Genomic DNA, 21,249 nt, shown 5'->3' with positions numbered 1-21,249 from the left:
ACATTTTGCTTCAATTGTAGTAAGACCTTTACTGCCACCACCATGTGCAGGAAATATGTTAGCAGCATGTTGTTTCGGAAAAATTTTAATTGCCTTTTCTGCCAACATATTCTTGAAATAAAACATGTACATTTACAACTTCCTATTTTAAGTATGTTTGGAAGCCAGCACAAACCTTTTAGCTGAGAGCCCCACATGTAAAGATTTGGCATAATTTTGCAAAATAACCTGGAAACCTGTGTTTGAAATTATGTCAGGCAGAAAACCCAACCTTTTTTAGATGAGGAGACCCATAAGGAGGAAGTAGGAGGGAATAGATGACTTGTTTGGACTGGAGGAAAAAAAAATTGATGGATCCAAAGTTAGTTTGTGCAAATGAATGGGTAGATAATAGTACAAATTTCTGTGAGGATTTCTCATCATGTCCTCTCTGATAAGTCATGTTTTTTGTTCAGATGCCATTCTAAATATGGTGAATATTGCTGCTAATATGCTTGGAGCAAAAACTGAAGAGATTTCTGAAGCTGAAGGTAAATGTTGTTTCCTTAGATGCATAATTTGTTAATTTATTAAAAGATACAGGATTTTAAACGTGTTGTAGATTCCTTGTTTCCCACCTTCATTTCTCCTAAGGACTTGGGTGATCTGAGTGCAGAGTAGTTAAAGAGTGGAAGGCACATGTGCAATCACTTGGAATGCGTGTGCCCCATGCACAGTCATCGGAAACTCTTCCCTCAGTGGTATCAGTCAAGGCGCCTTGAGCACCCTCTGCCATCACAGCTGGGCCCTTTATACCAGCATATCTCGGAGACCCCTCACTTCCTTCTTACTGCCTGTGGTGGTTGTTACAATTGCTTGGCTTGCCCTAGCAAATGCTCTGTGTGTTCAGTGTAAATTCACTGAACAGTAAATAGTTTCTAGATTTATAGTTGATCATACTTCATAGTGTGGATACGATTAGTTACCTTCAGTTCCCAGTTTTGGGGTTTCCATTTCTCAGTACTGAGGGATGCCTCAGTCACCCAGCTTCAAACCCTGTATCTTTTGTGCTGGAGCTTAGCTGTCCTGAATCGGCACTGAGTGCTTCGGTGTCATGCACTTCCTATTGTGCCCAAGACCCAGCACTGCTCACCCTCCTCAGTACCTAAAAAGAGGCATAAGACCACTAGACAGACCACTGAGAGAGGAAGGTCATCAGCACCAAATCCCTAAGTATAGGGAGTAGAGTACAGCTGAAACCTAAGCACTCCTCTGCTCTGGTACAGCTGAAACTGGCACCATTGACTCTGGTGCCAAGGCAGGTACCATCAAGTCCAGGACCCAAAGGGCCCCTTCTACTTCTGCAGTACCACAATGACCTAAGACAACCTTGGTACTGATTAAACCAGAGGTGGTTGTGGCAGTGAGAGATTTGCTGAGCCTATTGATACCAGTATCCACGGCAGTGCAGGAGACGGCGCTCCTGGTACTTGCAAATGGAGGGGTGCCAATATCATTGGTGCATTACTCGGTACTGCAACAACCTCCTGTGCCTCAGACTTCCTACCCATCAGTACGGTCGAAGCCTGCAGTGTTGACTTCTGTACATTCTTTGCCAACTCAGCACTGGTCTATGACACCATCGTGAGCATCACCCCTCTTGGTTAGCAGAAGGTGATTCGCTGTCCTCTGAATGAGAGACCGGCTTCTTCTTTTCCTAACCTTGGAACCAGTCACTGTATTCCCCACCTAGGTGTTACTCCCCTGGGTTGCCTTTGAGATCCTCTGGGTGGAATGGGATTGAGCATCTGGCCAGGGAGTCACTGTGGCCCACTACCAGCTCAGTGGTCCTTCTGGAAACTGGGGGGATTCCCCCCAGTTTCTAGGTCTTACACAAGTTGTTCCTTCTCTGTACTTGGAGAGGCATGGGGAGTCTACTTGCAAGGAGCTGCCTGGTCCTCAGTCTGGTATTAGGCCTAGTACCGGGCAAGGCAGAGGCAGTTCACAAGGAGCTGTGGGCTTCTGTGAATTTTGCAACTCAGGATTGCCAACCAACATTCTCTTTTGGAACATTATGATTTTAACATTTTGAGACTTCTTGTTTAAAGATTAAGGACATGTTCCTGGAGGATGCTAGACGTTCTCTTTAGTTGATGAGGGGAAATCCATGCTGAGAAGTTTGCTGCAGGCTGGACTAGATGTTACAGACTTGGCTGCTAAGGTTGTTGTTTTTTTGTAGTTTCCATGCACAGGAGCTCTTGCCTGCAGTCCCTGGGGGTTTCCACATGAGGTCCAACAAACAATTCAAGACCTGCCCTTTGGAGGGTCCTCACTTTTTTAGAGCAGACAGACTTTAAGCTCCATGAGTGGAAAGATTCTGGAATTACTTTAAAGTCTTTGGGGTTGTATGCTCCTGTCCCACCCAGGAAACTTTCTCCAGCAGCAGACCCACCGTTACTCTGCTTCTGCTCATCAGGACATGCAAAGAGTGAAAAGTAGAGGTTATAGACACAGGCAGCTACGTTTTTTGGCTTCTACATCAATGCTTGCTCCACCTAGACACCCAGAGGTTGCTAAACAGGCATTTTGATGGGTGGCTCAAGGACGCCATACTAGTTTACAACTTCTTAGTGCTTGATCCTGGTCTACTTCAGACCAGTGGGTCTTAAGTTCTGTGCAATTTATTTCTACCCCTCCCTCCCCCTCTCTCTTCAGGGAGCACTCTCTCAAGGGCTTCCTCCTCCAGTAGGTTGTCTCCTTTGGGTGGGAGCCACAGAGGAGGCGCTGTGGTGTCTCACGGGGAAGGGGTTCTATTCCTGTTTTTCTAATCCTGAAAGCCAAGGGAGGTCTAATATTAGACCTGCACCCTAACTCAACAGATATCTCAAAGCTAAAGCTTTACATGGCCACCCTGGCTTCCGTTATTCCCTCCCTGGATCCTGCTATGCTGCCCTTGACTTAAGATGCCTACTCTCATGTGGCAATTTATTGAGATCCCAGAAAATATCTGATTCATAATGAAGCACTCTCATTACCAGTTTACCATGTGGGTACTGCTGAGGGAAAATTTTCCAATGAGACTCTACAGCGTGTGCTCACACCAAGAGTGGAATCAACATGTGCAACACATTTTGAACAACAGTTACAGAAGGCTAACTGTGTTTTCTCTCCTTTTCTGTGATATCTTTCCCCATAGTGCTGCCACCATAAACTCACCCTCCTGATTAGGGAAAAAATACTACTGTGATTTCTGTAACTATTCTTGATGGATTAAATAGCCTGGGGTCATGCATACCAGTTTGTTCTTTCCATGTCAAACTCTGCCTGATGTGGTCTTTAGCCTGTAGCTTTACACAACCTTAGTTATAGAGACTAAAATACTATCTTTCTTCTCCCCTCCTTCTCCATAGAAATACTTCAGCACATCTTTCATATGCAAAACAACACCAATAGGTGTCCAATTCATCTAAATGTAAACATTGAGATTCTGTATCTTGTTTGTTAATGCTATCAAATAAATGTTTATAGGGAAAATAAATATGCCTGGTTAATGAGAATTCAGATTTTTGAGCATGCTGTATTAACGTTTCCTGTTTTCTCACCCATTTTTATGCTTCCTTCCTGTTGACTTCTGTGGTATTCATGCAGCTCTCAGGAAGCTTCTTATACTAATTTGATTTGTGGTTCCATATACTTCAATAGGAAATAACAGTATGTCTGAAAATACCACAGTTGCTGCTGCTGCCACTTCGACAGATGCACCAAAACTGCCGGAACCAACCCTTCTTCCTTCACCAGAGTAAGTGATTGTGTGTTAAATTTAGTGCTAATGAGGTAGAGCTTGGCCATCACTAGAAATCTTCTGCATCAGACTGCTAGACCTCAGCCCTCGTTTATACTAGAAAACCCAAATGTAGACACACTTGCATTGGTTGACACCTTGTCTATACAGGTTGACTTTGGGCTTGACTTTAACATACTTGAGGTTCAGCTCTCTCATATTTACTGATAGTTTTCAGAATGTAGTTACTGTGTATTGCGATGGTCTTCACTGCATGAAACTATGTGTAAAGTGATTTTTCCAGGAAAAGCTAAATTACTTCTTGCTTGACTCAATGAAATCATTGTATTGTACCTTTTTAAAACAGGAAGTCAAAGGTTCTGGGTCAAACTGGTTTTTGTGACCACTGAAACAGTTGAACAAAACCATACACAGGCTTTGTAAAACAATCTAATCACACAATGGACAATATTCTTAGGCAATATAAAATTTCTAAAAATTCAACCCAGAGAGAGTAGGCAACACATTGGACTAATTCATTTTCTTTTTTTCTGGGCCCTGGGTTCATCATATCTTAACTTGTCACAAGTGAATTGCACTTCATAAATCTGTATCGTGTTGGCTATTGTTGCAAATAAACTTGTCTATTTTGGAGGCTAGGAAGGCCATTGTTGAGGGTTTTTGGTTTTGAATGTTAAGGAATTTAACACTTCCTTGGCATATTGACACTACAGATCAGACCACAGGCAACTTATTCTTTCTCCATTAATTACAACAATCTGGAATTGAGTTCTGCTTTGGAACCAAGCCTGGAATTCTTCTCCTCCTCTTTCTTCACAGGCCTTAGTCAAGTTTCTTGGGATCTGATTTCTGCTCTGCCTTTATTGTTGCAGGGTACCGCTACTCAGTCCCATGTAGAACTGGCTCTAAAAGGGAAGACTAGGTTCTATAGGTTCTGTGTAATTGATACTCTGTTCTATAGGTCTCTGGGTTTGAGGAACCAACCTAGAAAATATGTATCCTGATACATGAAAATAAATTTAGCGATCTCCAAATTGACATTTGTCCATAGTACAAAGCCACAAAGCACAGTTGTCAATTTTTGTTCAAGAGAAACCTATGTCTGGGATAGTCAGGGATATTAAACCAAGTAGGATTGAAATGTATTGCTGAGATAAATGAGTGATTTACTTAATTGGAATGGCTCCTGCTTACATTATTTCTGACATTTATTAACTGATATTAGTCTTTCCTGAGCATCACTTTCATGCATTCATTTTTTACAACTACCACCATATCCTACAAAGGTATATGCTGTGTTTATTTTAACTTCTGTTTGTAGGCTTGTAACTACAGAGATACCACAAATAGATAAGGAACAACTAGTCAAGGAACAATTAGTCCTGGAATTAACGAAGGAGAGCCCCATTGTTCAGCTAGTTCAAGAGTATGAAGAGGAGGCAAGTCAATCAACAGTGACCCTGCTGCCTAGTGATGAACAAGAGGAAGAAACATCAACATGGTTTGAATCTGAGACAGAAATCTATTGCTATGAGCTGGTGACGGTTTGTTGTATTTCTAGCTTTTCAGAATATCTATATAAGTGGTGTTCAGCTGCAGAAGCTGTTCATCGGCAACGTAGCAAAACTTCTGAGAGCAAGCAAGGGGATTTCTCTGTTACCATTCAGCATTCACAGCCAGTTCCAACAGAATCTTTACATGTTTCAATAGATGAACCTCTGCCTGAGAAACTAGACAGTGAAATTACAGGGAGAGCACCTGGATCTACTGTTGCAAGTGACTTAAGCAGTGTACTCCATGAGTATATCACTAACCAGACTATAGATTCTATTGAATTGGAACCCAGTCATCCTCAGACTGTCTCTCAATCTCTCCCTTTAGAAGTTACTTCTGAAATTAAGCCATTATCTACAATGGAGGTCTCCTTGGAGCCTACAAAACGTGAGGCAGCACAGTTAACTTCCCAGATAATTCCCCAAGAGGATGCTGTTGAGATACATACTGAAACAGAAAAGAAAGCTGAGAGCTCTGGTTTTGAGAAACAGTCTGTGGTCTCTGAAACAAACGTTGTCAGTGAATTCAAGGAGATCAGCACAAGAGAGACCGATTCTGTCCAAATCCTCTCAAAACCTACAGAGACTGTACCACAGCCTGAATACACAATAGCTACAGTAGGCAATGATGTTGGGGAAGCAAAAGTGAGTGCTTCAGAAATGCAGAAGCAAGTATTGTCTCCTGTTGTAGAATCTTCTGCATCAACAGAAATAAAATATGATGAGCAAACAACTGAAGAAGCTTTTCTAGCTATTCCCGTTTCTGGTGGACAGCAGAGAATGGCTACAGACTTCTATGCTGAATTGCAGAATTCCACAGATCTAGGTTATACTAATGGAAATCTTGTTCATGGATCTAATCAAAAGGAGTCTGTGTTTATGAGACTTAATAATCGTATTAAAGCCCTGGAAGTAAACATGTCTCTCAGCAGCCGCTATCTAGAAGAACTTAGTCAAAGGTAAGACTCCTAATAAATTATGAAAATCTACCTTTATCATGTCTTAAAATGTGTTTAACATGACACAGCCAATGATTAGAAAAATCTGTAGGCAACGTGTATTTGAGTAACCGATCAGCAGTGTAAAGCTTTTTTTCAGACAATTGAGAAATAACTGACCATTAGTAGAAGCTGCCAAAAGTTTAGATTTCTGTATCTGAATCTTTCCCTATGTATTTCAGGTTGCCACTGAATTTTATATTCTACTGCAGAATACACAGTGCTCCATATTTAAGGAGTTTATGTATTGCCTCGGGATGTGCGCTAATCCTTCTGCAAGCCTTCCAGTATAGGATTTGATTCTGCTGTCTCTTAAGTCACTTGCAGAAGCATCCAGGCCTATAGTAATTTCCCTTACTAAGTGCGACAATCTATGGTAATCTGTGGTGGCATGTAGTCCTTTTTTGGTTAATACAGTAATGTCAAACTCCTGTGTTTGTGTTTTGAAAAAGAGAAGGATAGGGAGGGGAAACACAACCTGCAGATTATAATGAAGTTAGTATAACTATTCAATAGTTATTTCTGATGCATGCATGGGAGTAAAGGTTGGTTAATCTTCTCGTCATACACTAATTACAGAATCGTTCCTTAATAAAGGCTATAGTTGTAAATGTTTGCATTTCTCCTATTTGCTGCTGCCTCAACACTGAAAGCTTTTTGCAGTGCATTCACCCTAATGTAGCTCCCATAATCATGCTTATTGACTCCAATCTTCTGGTTAGTGCTATTTAATGCTGCTTCCTGTGAGTCACTATTAATCAGCACCAACAGTAAGTAGCAGAAACACCTTCCCACTCCAAACATTTCTGGCATACAACCCATTGCTAACTCTTTTAATATTAAAATAAATTCATATCTACTAAGGTCAAAAGGGACAATTATGATCATCTAGTCCGACCCCCTGCACAATGCAGGCCACAGAATCTCACCCACCCATTAAATAGGCTTTAATTTGGCTCCTAAACAGTGTTAAAAGTTATCTGAGAATTAAACGAGTAAAGACAGGAAAACAGCAAAGTTGTTCCAGAGGGTGGGAAACTTCAAAGGAGAGAGGTTTCCCCCCTAAAACTGGTTAGATTGTGGGAAGGGGAAGAGAGGAAGTTAGTACTAGATGAATGGAGGAAGGTGCTGTGGTGACAATCTGTGTAATTGTAGTCTTTAATATGGAACCCAATTCATTTTATAGGTACCGAAAGCAAATGGAAGAAATGCAGAAGGCTTTCAATAAGACTATAGTCAAACTTCAGAACACTTCAAGAATAGCAGAAGAGCAGGTACAAATTGCTTCTGTTTAGAAGTAGGTGATGGTATATCTTAACCAAGAGATTCTCAAGAATGTGTAAAAGCTTACAAGGACAATGTCAGTATTTTAAAACTTTTTGTTTAGTGACTGTATTGACCACAAATCTTTAGGAATAGTCCATGTTTTGTTACTCTGAAACAGTTATGTAAAAGCTGCATATTTGATAAGGATTGCTTTTCTATTTAATGTCCTCCTGTTCTCCATTTTGTAATTAATTAAATTTTAGGTGATTTCCTTTTCTGTAAATGAATGGGAAGCTGACTCTTTTCCCTTCTATCTTAATTTCTTAAATTTACTTTTCGAGAAAAATAAATAACTGGTATAAGTAATCTGAAGGCGATGGATACAATTTTCCAGAAGGGCTTCCAAGTCCCATTTTCAAAAATCGTTTAAGCACTTCTGCTTCTAAATCACATAAGCATTTTTGAAAATTTTACCTTCTGTTTATACAGATCCATACCTGATCACTTGCTTCTTTTGAACTCTTATTTTCAACCCTTATAAATGTAGGTCACCCTACTTTGAAAATGAATGAATTGACAGCTGCTGTGAGAGAGGTTTGCGGGGCTGGGAACCACCTGTAGATAGTCATGCTTGCATAAGAGTTTCCATTCCAACTCCCTGCTTTCAGTAATTTAAAGCTTCTGAAACTTATTTGAGCTGAAATCTTACAGGCTAGGTCTTGGTCCAAAAGTGAAATTTCTGTTTAGAAAGTGTAAGCAAAAGTTTTGTTTGCTACACTGGTGCCTTCAGAAAGCACAATACTTTTTTTCATCCACCTTCCTTGTGTATACTGGGAAGTCCTATGGAGCAGCCACTTTAGACAAGGCTTTGCCTCAGACTTGTGGTGTTTTTGTTTTTTGGTTTTTTTTAACATATGTTGTACCTTCCTTAATGTATTTAGAGGGTGAAGATTGAAACTGCTTGAGCATGCTTTAAATTAATTCAGTAATCTCCCTCCCCCAAATGTACTAAAGTAGTTTGCAGAGCAATTGGCAATGCAAGGTAATAGAAGCAATTCCAGACTTTAAATGCAAGGTTTTTTAAACATCCTGTTTCCACTAGGTCCTGAAGCATTTTAAGTGTCATCTCATCAAAATATAGTTCTTGACAAGTGACTTATCAGGGATAGGATATTTATATTGCTATGGTAACTGTTGAAATTCAGGGGAAAAACTGTTCTAAACAACATATCACAAGTATTATTGCATTCAGACTTTCACTGGAAGTCTTTCAACTACTGCTTTTTGAACACAACATAAATCCCATTTAATGAACTTACCATAAGATACATTGGTTTCATTTTTGTTATGCTCTTTACAGAATGGAATAGTTAGAAATCATCATAGTGGGATGTATTGGTATTGTATTACAAAAGATTATTGGATGTAGTTAGGGCTCTTAGAACTGCTAAAGATTTTCAATAAAGCTTTTCATGCAGAAATCTGACACAGCTAAAATGTTGCTTTTACTCTGTTTCAGGTGCTGTGTAGAGAATAGCTTTCTGTATTATAGAATAAGATCTCCTAACTACTGTAAATGTTTTCTGTGTCTTTAGTCAGCATGTAAATGAATTTTTCATAAGCCTTTGGCTATGTAGTGTCTGTTGCTTTCGTGGATAAGATGGAATTATAATTTGATAAATAGTATGGTACGTGTTAGCAGAATCCCACATACTGAACTAAGTGGGGGTAAACCAACTTTTTTTAAACCCAGGATCAGCGGCAAACAGAAGCCATCCAACTGCTACAAGCACAGTTGACCAGCATGACACAGCTGGTTTCCAATCTGTCAACAACTGTGGCTGAACTAAAACATGAGGTAATTAGAACTCAACAGTATGGCATGAGAGACTTGTATGAAATGTTTCTTGGATTGTTGGTGGCTGAGTCTTGCTGGGGTAAAACTTAATCTGCAAGGAGATGCAGGTAGCATTGCTTTCAACCCCCTTTGGCAGCCAGCCAAGTATTTAGTCATCAGTGAGAGTTTTCTTGGCTACAGCAGGACTGCTAATAAAAATAGCTGCTGAAATATGGGGACAAGGGGCTGCAGGAGTATAGAATGTAGTAATGGGTAGAAAATTAAAGGCTCTAGTCAGGTTGACCTAATACCTGGAGTTCATGCCTTAATGGTGAGGGCTTTTGGTCAAGTGAGGTGGAAAAGCAGCAGCAGCTCACTCTCTGATGCATGGTGCCTCCAATGAAACTAAAATGAGACTAGGCAGCTAATTAAATATTTGTCTATATGAATACCAACAGATTCAAAGAGCGAAAACAAAAGCAATTAAAAGCCGTTTAATAAAAATGTCATAACTAAACTTAAAACCAACACTATCTATTCATTTTTGGTTATTGAGTATCAAGTCATTGATTTGCAGGATCAAAAGAATGAAAGGGACTTTCAGAAGTATGCGTGGTATTTCTTAAATCTGCATAGAGACAAGTGGAAAAATGTTAGTTTACCTTTTCATCATAGTGCTGCTAAGGATAAACAAAAGACTAATGTTTCAGCTTTGTGGTAAATGAACAAGAAGATAGAAGAAATAACCATTTACTGTTGTTCTCCAATCTTTGCCAAGAATTCAGGATTGTTAATTATCCTGTGGATTCCCATAAATTATAGTGCAGCAGAATTACTGAGCCACATATAAAGTTTCTGTAATGGACCAAGGCATATGCGGTCTGGCCTAATTGTCACAGCTGGGCTGAGGTCTGGATGGTAGTCTCCGGACAGGAGCTGGAGGAATCGTAAGAGCCAGGTTCCATAAGCAAGGGTCTTACGATCCGGCTTATGATCAGGCTGGGATCAAAGGCCAGAGATCAGAGGCAGTGCCATGTTAGCATAAAGAGGCATGAATCAGGATCAGAGTCAGGCTGGAGTCAAAGATTGGAGATCAGAGATCAAGCAGTGTCAGGATATTGCAGCAGGCTGAAGTCTGTGTTGCCCAGATAACTTCCTGGATCAACCCCTAGGGTTAAATAGGGGCAGATCAGAGGGCCACAGGGTTCTGTCACTGTGGATGGCTTGGGCTGCACTTCCTGCAGCACCTACTTTCGATAGTGCTCCCTGGCAGTGCCTCTTCATGGCCTCCCAGTGGTACTGTGGGACTACAGCTCGTTGCACGCTCCACAGATGCGGGTTCTAGTCCTGGAGTACTTACAGTGGCTTCTCTAGCAACTGGTATGCTTTACTGAACAATTAAGGCTGTGAGACACGACATGCAGCATAAAGACACAGTCAGATATGAAGCAGACCAACAATGTGTAAAGATGATGTGGAGTTTTATTTGCCTAACTAAGCTAAATGAAAATTCTCTAATATTCAGAAGTACTAAAGGAACATAATTCTAAATACTAACATGCTATTTCTCGATCAATGAATATGGCTTTGTAGTTACCGCTAAAGAAAAATAAATTAAACAGTACAGAATGGTGTACCTTATAGTAAATACATATTGTGATCTTGAGTTGGAATTGTTGTTGCATTATTGTGTGAAATGTGTACATAGTCCACTGTGGAAATAATTTTAAAAAAAAGAAAACTTAGAAAAAAATTACAAATTCACTTAAAAAGTAAGTAGCTCACATAAAGTGCAAGAGTGGAATTTTGTTTCTCCTGCAATAATTGATGAAACTCAAGCACCTAAACCTTGCATGAGGAAAAGGTTGGTCTTTTGTTTCAGGTGCTGGACTGGAACTTGAGAGATCTGGGTTTAATCTCCAGGCTTCCTGTGTATGACCTTGGTTAGATCGTGTCATCTGTTCTTCAGTTCTCCATCTGTAAAATGGGAATGTTTTCTCCCACTTGTTTGTCTTGTGTATTTAGTTAGTAAAACAGTCTGTGCCTTGAGTTTACAGTGTGTAGGCACAGTGCCTAGGACAATCTCAGTCAAGGTCACTTTGATATAATAGTAAACAGAAAAGCAGGGAATGCAACTCCTTTCACTGTTTAGGTGTTGGGGTGTCCTAATTTATCAGTTGTTAACAGGTCCAAAAATACATGCTTTTTGAAGGAAAAAGTTGAAATTCCATGGAACACCCCTCAAAGATATTTAATATTGGCAGTCTTCAAGGGCCATATTGCCACAGCTGTGGTCAGCAGAGGCACTTGAGCAGGATCCCTGTTAAAGAGTGGGAAAGGTGGGCAGGGCATTCTGTGAAGGCTTCAAGATACTGGAACTTGCTTCAATCCCCAGGGTCCAAAATAGCTTGAGATTGGTGAATTTCTGAACATGCTGCCAAAGACATCTTTTAAGGTGTTTGGAAAGGGTTGGGAGTGTTTCCAACAACAATAAAGGAATAGAAAGGAGTTTCTGTAAGTGACTGGCTGGCAGCGTTCCTGTTAAAATGATTACTTTAATGCTTCTGAGGTTTTATTGTATCAGGGCATCTAGAGCCTTGGACAGGCATCTTTTATATTTTAAATCTAAAGAAATGTAATTTAAAATAAAATGCATACTGCTTTTTTCTGATTAGCTGATGACATTTGGCCTTATGTTGTTGTACATTCACTTGGTTGGGAATTGTGAAATAGCTTGTTGTGCTTTTTAATATAATATGAACGGCTTAGCACAAAACTCTAAAAACCTTTTTAAAAATAAACATGGAAAGTGTAGCTAGAGCTCCCCCCACCCCAAAAAAAAAAAAAAAAGCTGGAATAATTCCCCTTTGAAAGTTACTTTGATTGTAAAGTAATGCCCTTGGATTTCAGTTTTTTGCTACAATAATAGCAAGCTTAATAAAGTTTGTCAGCCAGTGATCTTCAGAATCAAGCACTATTTGTGTATACATAAAAAAAAAAAATCCTCCCACGTAGATGAGGCGTGGTAAGGGACGTGTCCCTTCAAAGTAGATGAGTGACCTTTTAAGAGATCAGCTTTATATAAAATAAGATTATCCAGGTTCCATGGAGTAGAACAGTTTTTCTTCAGAGAAGATAGTTTCTTATTAAAAATGTTCTTACATGTGTATCTGAAACCTAAATTAAGATATTTTTATATGCTCTTCATGGGAGAAACTATAACTCCATCTGTTTAGAAATCACCTAACTTACTGTGAGTTCCAGCACAATTTGAAAAATAAGCATTTGTTTAACAGAAATGTACTCATTTTCTATACTAATGAGAAGTCATTGTAATCCAGGCAGTGTACTCACATACCTCTTCAAAGTTGTAATGAAATTCAGAAGCACATAAGAGCAGCCATACTGGGTCAGACCAAAGATCTATCTAGCCCAGTATTCTGTCTTCCGACAGTGGCAAATGCCAGGTGCCCCAGAGGGAATGAACAGAACAGGTATTTATCAAGCGATCCATCCCCTGTTGCCCATTCCCAGCTTCTGGCAAACCCTAACCCTAAGGCCATGTATGACTGTGAACGTGTTTGAACATTTCTTTAATGCAGCTGAACTTTTATCTGATCTTAATGCTGTAAAACGTCCTTAGAAAATGCTGGGTATACTGGCTTTAATAGCTGTCAAACTTCACTGGCAGATACACTTACAGCATATTAAATGCTGGGACTTGACCTGTTGGCTATGTAGCAGACTAAACTTTGAGAAATGGATATTATAAAGTGAAACAGTGAAAAATCCCTAGAGTTGATTTGAAAACTGATCTATTCATTAAAGTTTACCTGAAGCTGAACATGTTCGGCTTCAGCTGCTAGCTCCATTGTATTTAAACTCCTCTTATTTAGTCTTCGGATTTTTTATTTGTAAAATCCAATTATTTTTCAGGTGTCTGACCGACAAAGCTATCTTGTGATTTCTTTGGTTCTCTGTGTCATCCTGGGTTTGATGCTTTGTATGCAGCGTTGCAGAAATACATCTCAATTCAATGAAGATTACCTCTCAAAAATCCCCAAAAGTAATCACTACCCAAGCCCCAAAAGGTAATATATCTGACATTTTAATCAGTTCTTACAACTTTATATTTACAATTTTTATCTAGCATTTGATAGTTGCTCGCTTATTCTGTTTCCATCCAGTTGAATTGTTCGTCAATTTTAATTATACCAGTCTGTGCTTTTCTGTAAGTTCAGAAGTTTGGGTTCTGATAAGCAAAAGACATACCTTTTAACATCTAGACTTCTATAGAAGAATAGTTCCTGTGAAGGAGTTTGGAGAAAGTAGTGCCTTTTATTTGCAAAAGGGTCTAACATCACTAATGTAGGAATGGGATCAGATCCTGGATGTGAAGAGAGAACACTGCATCTCACTCTCCAGAACTTCCTTTGGCCATCAGGAGGAGCACCACTAGCAAGGTCCAGAGCAATTTTGAGAAACCTTGCCATGGGGAAGGCTTGCTGCAGTGTGAAGGTGTAACGCTGACAGAGCCCGGTCGTCTGTGGGTGGGATCGAACCTGGGACCTCTGGAGCTAAATGCATGAGCTAAAAGTCACATGGCCCTTGGATAAGGCTGTAGAGCTGACTTGTTGATCTCTCTCTCGTCTCAGTGCCATGAGATGGGGCAGAGCACCACACCCAGGAGGTGTGTGGGTTACAAAACTATAAAGAGTGGTAATGGGGGAAGAGAGTATCTCCCAAGAGTACTCTGGGAAATGGAACTTTATTGTGTTTTTTGTCATTACAGGTGTTTTTCCTCCTATGATGATATGAATCTAAAAAGAAGAACTTCTTTTCCACTTGTCAGGTCCCAGTCTTTTCAGCTAACTAGCAAAGAAGGTATGTTTTATGTACGGCTAATTCTTCCTAGTGGTGGTTGTAAAGTCTGTATCATATGAGTTATGTATTGTAGATGTATGATCATGTAGTTTGTAAACCAATTTCAAAAAAGGTAATCCAGAAGCACTCTACTTGTAGGCTACTGAAGTCTATAACTGTGTACACTGGGAAATAGTGAATTGAAGTAGTTCAGTGGGTAATGTGTTTTGTTTTTTTTTATAGTCTCTAAAACAGAAATGTATAAAAGTTCTGAGTTCAGCGCAAAAAGTCAAAATCGTTTAGGGTTACTACAGTGGAATTAACAAAAGCTTTCATGGGGTGGGGGAATCCTAGAACATTTTACAAACTTAAACAAAATGCCAACTATACATGGTCAGCCACATCAAGAGTAAGAGCACTTTATTTTAATATTTTAAAAGCAAACAGTAATGCTAAACTATTTAGGAAAGAAGAGGAGAATAGCAAACCATTGAAACTGCAGGGAAACTTTAGGTGGGCAAGATATAATAAAGCTGGAATTTGGTTAAGACACAGGGTCTAACACTCTTACAGAAATACTTTGGTATCAATAAAGATAAATAGGCAGGACTTTGGTTTTAATTTCTCCTCCACCATTGTACATTTGGGGCATTAGTTCAAAACTGACTGAGCGCATGCACCACTTGAAGCCCGTAGCACAGTAATCACTTGGCCTGACCTTGTTTAGCTAGAAATTGGAGGTCAGAGTGCTATGTGATACTACTGCACCATATGCTGACTTTAATATAAGACTCCTCAGCAAGCCAAAAAATTTTAACTCCTTAATCTTGGACCTTTTTAAAAGAAATACAAGGAATGCTGCATGCTTTACTTAAAAAAAAAAAAAAAAAAAAAAAAAAAAGAGAGAGAGAGAGAAACCTTTTTGGCATGAGTTACACAGCTGAATTTGGAGTTTCAGAGGTAGACAAGCCTATTCTTTAAGGAAGTCATGAAAAATTTTTTTTCTGTAAACCCTGAAATATAATACTTAAGTTTTAGCTGCTCTAGATTAACACTGAGTTGGATTTCCATTTTTTGGGTAGCGAGTGGATACTCTGATACCAGACTAGATTTAAAAAAAAATTCTCATTTGTCTTGTTTGTTTTTCTATGTCAGCATAGATGTTGGCCAGCAACTATATTTCCAGTCTTTTTTTTTATCCCCCATTTTAGTCCACATGAACCTATGTGGAAACTACTTCCTGCTTCAGGAACAGAGTTTCAGAAGAGAAAAGAGTAAATCAGGAGAGTCCAGTTGGCGATCACCAAGCCTTGAGAACAATCAAGTGGGGGTAGAAATCAGTCATTGTTGGGCTGAATTCTTACTCTAAAGTAAATGGAGAGCACTTTTATATTTGGGAGTCTTAAGAAACTGGGTTCATTTTAGAATAGTTTTCTCAACTTTGAATAAACGAATTGCGGTTCAAAGAACATTGCCAAATATTTTTCAATGAAATGAGGGCACAGAATATGTAAACTGAACTCCTATATAAAACTTGTGTATAATTATAGACTTAACTTGAATTTGAGTATTGTTATACCTGGTGGAAGCTTAATTTTTTTCTCAAAGTTCAAGATTTTCTGAAATGTGAGCCTAAATTTAAGCTCCTAAACAAGTGAGCGCACAGCAGTTCCCATTCAATCCATACGTCATCAGAAATGTGCACTTACAGTACCCCATGCTCTGCAGAGAAGAATGTGTGTTTGTTAAATCAGGCATCTGGTTGAGTTTATATAAACTGGGGGATACTAAATTCAAAAAAGTAATGTTCTGAGAGATTGCTGTTGATTGATGTTAAAATAATCTCTGGTGTTTCTAGCAAACTTGAACTCCCTTTATCCATGGCTATGCTAGCTAGACTTTTAGTCTGTTATACAGTAATATATACATAAAAAAGTATTTTTTAATTCTTTTGGAGGTCCTTGATGACACTAACTATACATTTACAACCCCCTCCATTACTCCCAACCAGCAATGGCCAGGCAAAAATATTGTAAACATGTTTTGTTTTGATACGTTCAACAATATAATACTAAATACCAAGAAGACTGCCATAGTTAGATTTACACTTCATATCTTGTAAATTTGGGGTCACTGTCTTTAAGGGGTTAACATCATCTGCACCTAGCTGTGGAATCTGCTGGTAAGTTGTGCTATTTTTGGAGGATCGCTTCCCCAGACCATGTATCTTCACTCTAGCACTTCTAAAGTCGGGGGAATTGGCCCAGAACTAAGCCATATTTTGCTAAGAGGAACTCTGAAAGGAAAAATCTGAGTCTGATAGAATGTTGACCTTAACTTTAATTTACACTTGTCAGTATCCACAAGTCTCTATGCACTGGTATGTTTACAGTTTGTGTGTGTGAGAGATCTGAAAAAAATTAATCCAATATGAAATTTAGCATTCTATAATACGTTCATTTGTAACAACCCTGAAGGAGTTTAGGTTCCAAAAACATTTCCCTCAACATTTTGGGTGACCAGCTTGAGACCATTTAAAAAAGATCATAACTCTCTCTGACGGTGAACACCTGTCTTAAAGTGGCACAAGCTGAGCAATCAAAATATTAAGGCATCCAAATTCACGAGTGACTTTGCCTCTTTCACAGATAAAATCTTTTTTCCAGCTTTCATGTTAAAGGAAAATTGAATCCAATTTCCTCAGGTCAGCACCCAGCTAAAATAAATGAAGTGCTGCTAATCGCCAATTAACCAAGAAGTTATGCTTTTTTTTGCCACTTGAGATTTTTTTCTACCTGTGAGCCAAAAGAAACCACGCAAACAAAAGTGAGAGTGAATTTCAAAAGTGTAGTTATGGAGACCAGCTAATGCCCAAATTACTTTCTTTACTAATATCCTCCATGTTTGGTGGGGTAAACCTTTGTGCTTGGAAGCATGATTATGAAAATATTGAAGGCATGGTACGCTGCTGTCGTGTCAGTCTGTTTCTTACAGCCCTAGGTACACATTGTGATGCCTCCAATTATATCCTGCGGTAGACAGGCTTTCTGTGATGTAGCCTTTTCCAAAATATTTCTGCAGAAGAATCTTTAGTTATATGGTCTTTCAGCACAAGCAAGTTTGTTTAATCCTGAGCTTGTTAGGATGATGATCAGTGAACTTCTAAGGAGAATTGTACAAGGAGGCCAGAAAAAAGCACTTTTTTATTTAATAAGGTAATACTTAAATCTGCCCCAAATACAGGGTCCTTGAACACTCCCCTCTCTTCCCTCTGAAAATGTATTTTGCAAATGTTGCCTATGGTCTAATCCCTTAAATGAGATCTGCGGTTGCAAAATGATATAATTGGGTAGAAATTAGCTACTCTGGAGAGAGAACTTTATACTGAACATTGTGATGAGTTTACTTTCCATGCACATGCATCCTGTTGATATCTAATAGGAGCTTAAGATGTCTGCATGGAAAGCAGACTAATAGTCCTTGGGGGGAGGAGGAATGAAATATCCTGTGTAGTTTCATGGTTTTAGAAATTGTCTATGGTTTCAATTACATTTTTATTGTCCTTTCATATGTATCCTTTCTTTTCTTACAGTGGATCCAGATGACTTCTACATTGTAGAACCGCTAAAGTTTTCACCAGAAAAAAAGGTACAGTAGCTTCCTTCCGGTTTCTGCCAGGGGAAAAAGTGTTCTGAAAACACGACCAGTAGATGGTGCTTTTGTCAGTCACTTCTCTACAACCAGTCTTGAAAGAATTAGGCTTTTATCGGTAAATGACAGTAAATGCTGACTTCACCGTACACACACACACAAGCTGATGATAAACATTTACATCAATGATAAAAATTTACAGATAGGGACAATAAGAAAAATGCTGCCTGAGAACTTTAGTTTGATTTAAAGATATTTACTGTGTGTATTTTGCCATGTGATGTTGATAATTTAACGGTTAAAACTTTTTAACTTTTTGAATTTCAGCATCTACAATCATTAAATAATTCTAACCCCTCCCCACAATTTCCTGCAACTGTGAAAATTTAAATAAAAATTAAAAACTGCTTAAAAATAAACATCAGTGTTATCTATCAGTTACAAGAGTTCTGCCCAGCCTATGTATGACCTACCAGTATTCATACTGGATATTATTTCCTGTTTGCATTGCACAAGCTAATTGTTTCCTTTTTTCTGTTTTAGAAGAAACGTTGCAAATATAAAAGTGAAAAGATTGAGACTATCAAACCAGCATCAGAGCCTCTGCAGCCATTAGCCAATGGGGAAATAAAAGGAAGGAAACCCTTTACGAACCAGAGAGATTTCTCGAATATTGGAGAGGTATATCACTCCTCATATAAGGGTCCTCCATCTGAAGGAAGCTCCGAAACCTCATCACAATCTGAGGAATCCTATTTTTGTGGCATTTCAGCATGCACAAGTCTGTGCAATGGACAGACACAAAAGACAAAAACGGAGAAGAGGGCTTTAAAACGAAGGCAGTCTAAAGTTCCAGACCAAGGGAAGTTCATAAAAACTCTAATACAGACTAAGACTGGGTCAATGCCAAGCCTACATGACATAATCAAAGGAAACAAGGATATAACAGTGGGAACACTTGGTGTCACAGCTGTTTCTGGACAAATCTAAAACTAGTCGAACTTCTCATACAGGAGAGTTTTTGTTCATCTGAGAACAGTCTGTTGTATCGTGTGGGAGAGTGGTGAGAGAAGAGATGAGCTAACTGGAAAGTATTCAGAAATTATGGTTTCTGCCTTTTTTAAATAGATGGGATTGTGTCAATCTTGGTTATGAGTTTCAGCTTTACAAGGCTGAAGACTTTCTATGTGGACAGCTTGGGGGTGGGAGGGATCATTTTATAAAGCTTTTTTCAAAATTACTGGGGCAAAGATTGTTGAAGCCCAGTTTGTTGGGTGGAATAGGATAAAAGCTTAATCCTCTTCCTTTAGCTTTGTTCCTACTTCTTGCACCTTCCCGTATTTATGTGCCTTTTGTCTATTTATAATGCCACTGGAAGAGGGAGAAAGATAAAATTGTCATTTGATTTCTTTTGTAACTTCTCTCTTTTTTGAGGATGCAACACTACAGTGCTGTAAAAGGACTTGTTGGCGTTCAGCTGGATTCAGTAATGTGGGCTGCATACTGTAGAAATACTAACATGGTAGACTTGTTGATTAGATCTCCATTTTGAAAACTCACTTGGGGAAAATACCTTGTTAGAAGGAATTGTAATGCCATTAATTGCATTTGTAATCAATTTCAGATGTGTATTTTATTTAGATGCGTTCCATTAGTGACCGCTGTACAGTAACACTCGCTGTACGTGACGGGTCTCCTACTGACAAACATGCCTTTGTTTCCCAGACTGACTTTCGGAATTCTCTGTTACGATATTTAACCAAAAAGGATCGATGCTTTATTTTGGTCACTCTGTTTTCTGTTCTAAGAATTTGGAGACTGGGGACTATCTACAAGGAGAAATGTAAGGGTGACTAGGTACAACTGAATATATCACTATCCTAACCAGTGCTGGGTACAAGTTCACATGACAAATGAAAGTGAGTTTGCCAAGCCTTGAAGTCTAACAACTCAAGTCTATTTAAAAGTGGATATTTCCATAAAGTTTGCTTTTGTATTGGCTAACACATGTGCAGTGTGTGTATGTATGTATGTTTGTTACTTTCATATCTGAGTGTTTTTTATTTTGACCATGAGTGTATATTTGGATAAAATAGAATGTGTGACTGCATAAAACGTTGTGAATGTGTAGCTGAGTGAATGGGACAAAAGGTTATTCCTTTTTGAGAGGTGTTATAGGTTCATGTTGTAAAACTAAGTTAACTTATTGAGCACTTTCAGTGGTACCCTTTTTAAAACAGATCGAATGCCTTTTCTGGGTATTGTATGTAATGTGACTTATTTAAAGCCTTTGTTTTTGCTGCTTTCATGTTAGTTTATAAATACTTTAAGATGATGGACTTTTAGAGTCGGTCTGCACAATTAGTCATTCAGCACACATGGATCTGATTTATAGAACATGTTATCAGAAAGGGCTCCAAACAAGAATGAAGAAGAAATGTTATACTATCTGAGTGCAGCATACAACATTGTGGAACAAGAATATGTAACTACAGAGCTGTAGTGCCATTAGAAACTGTGAATTTCCAAATAAATCTGAACACTTGTCTTATAAATTTAGTGGCATTTCTTTTCTTTTGTAAATCACATGTTAATGGGTTGAAGCTCAAACTCATGAAGCAGTGTGGCTTAGTTCATAGGGCACTAGGCTGGTTCTTCTTTGAGTGCTTGTTCAAGTCGATTCTATTCTAGGTGCATATGCGTCCACGTGCACAGTTTTCGGAGACTTTTGCCTGAGCAGTATCCGTAGGTGCCACACTCATGCGTCGGTATATTACGTGCCGCCGACCCTATGCCCTCTCAGTTCCTTCTTACCGCCCATGATAGGGGGTTGGAGTGCCTTGTCTTGCCTTTAGCAAGAGCGTTAGCAGTTCTTCATAGTCTTTTGTTCTACCTAATCTGTACATAGCTCATAGTAGTCAGAGGAGGAACATACACTGCATGCCTTGGACATTAAGAGGGCGCTAGCTTTCTACATCAACAGGGCCAAGCCCTTCTGTAAGTCTACGTAATTGTTCATCGCAGTGGCTGACCGGATGAAAGGGCACCCCGTATCCACCCAGAGAATTTCTTCTTGGATCACTGCCTGCATGTGCCACCCCCAGCAATTCTCACCACCCGCTCAACCAGTGTGCAGGCCTCTTTGGCAACTTTTCTGGCCCAGGTGCCTATCCAGGACATCTGCAGGGTGGCCAGCTGGTCGTCTGTCGATGCATTTATGTCCCACTACATGCTTACCCAGCAGGCCCGGGCCGATTCTGGCTTTAGCAGGGCAGTACAGCAAGCCGCGAAACTGTGAAC

The 21,249-nt window shown here is 39.3% G+C and overlaps 1 protein-coding gene across 3 annotated transcripts in view; it reads left to right on the top strand.

The window, feature by feature from the left end:
* SUCO (SUN domain containing ossification factor) overlaps positions 1-20,504 on the top strand; it is an 84,306-nt gene extending 63,802 nt beyond the window's left edge. For 2 of the 3 annotated variants that reach the window (XM_048860519.2, XM_048860518.2), the window contains 9 exons: positions 456-530; positions 3,682-3,778; positions 5,103-6,293; positions 7,519-7,606; positions 9,352-9,456; positions 13,372-13,526; positions 14,228-14,319; positions 17,891-17,946; positions 18,493-20,504. In XM_048860519.2, coding sequence (XP_048716476.2) covers positions 456-530; positions 3,682-3,778; positions 5,103-6,293; positions 7,519-7,606; positions 9,352-9,456; positions 13,372-13,526; positions 14,228-14,319; positions 17,891-17,946; positions 18,493-18,939 — 2,306 coding nt within the window. In that variant the 3' untranslated portion in view covers positions 18,940-20,504. The remainder of the gene's footprint in view (positions 1-455; positions 531-3,681; positions 3,779-5,102; positions 6,294-7,518; positions 7,607-9,351; positions 9,457-13,371; positions 13,527-14,227; positions 14,320-17,890; positions 17,947-18,492) is intronic. The other variant, XM_048860521.2, reaches the window with a different exon arrangement.
* Positions 20,505-21,249: the final 745 nt, after the last annotated feature.

Source organism: Caretta caretta, chromosome 8 (assembly GCF_965140235.1).
Source record: "Caretta caretta isolate rCarCar2 chromosome 8, rCarCar1.hap1, whole genome shotgun sequence".
NCBI classification, from domain to species: domain Eukaryota; kingdom Metazoa; phylum Chordata; order Testudines; family Cheloniidae; genus Caretta; species Caretta caretta.
Note: the sequence above shows the minus strand (reverse complement) of the source record. Positions and strands in the feature narration are given on the sequence as shown.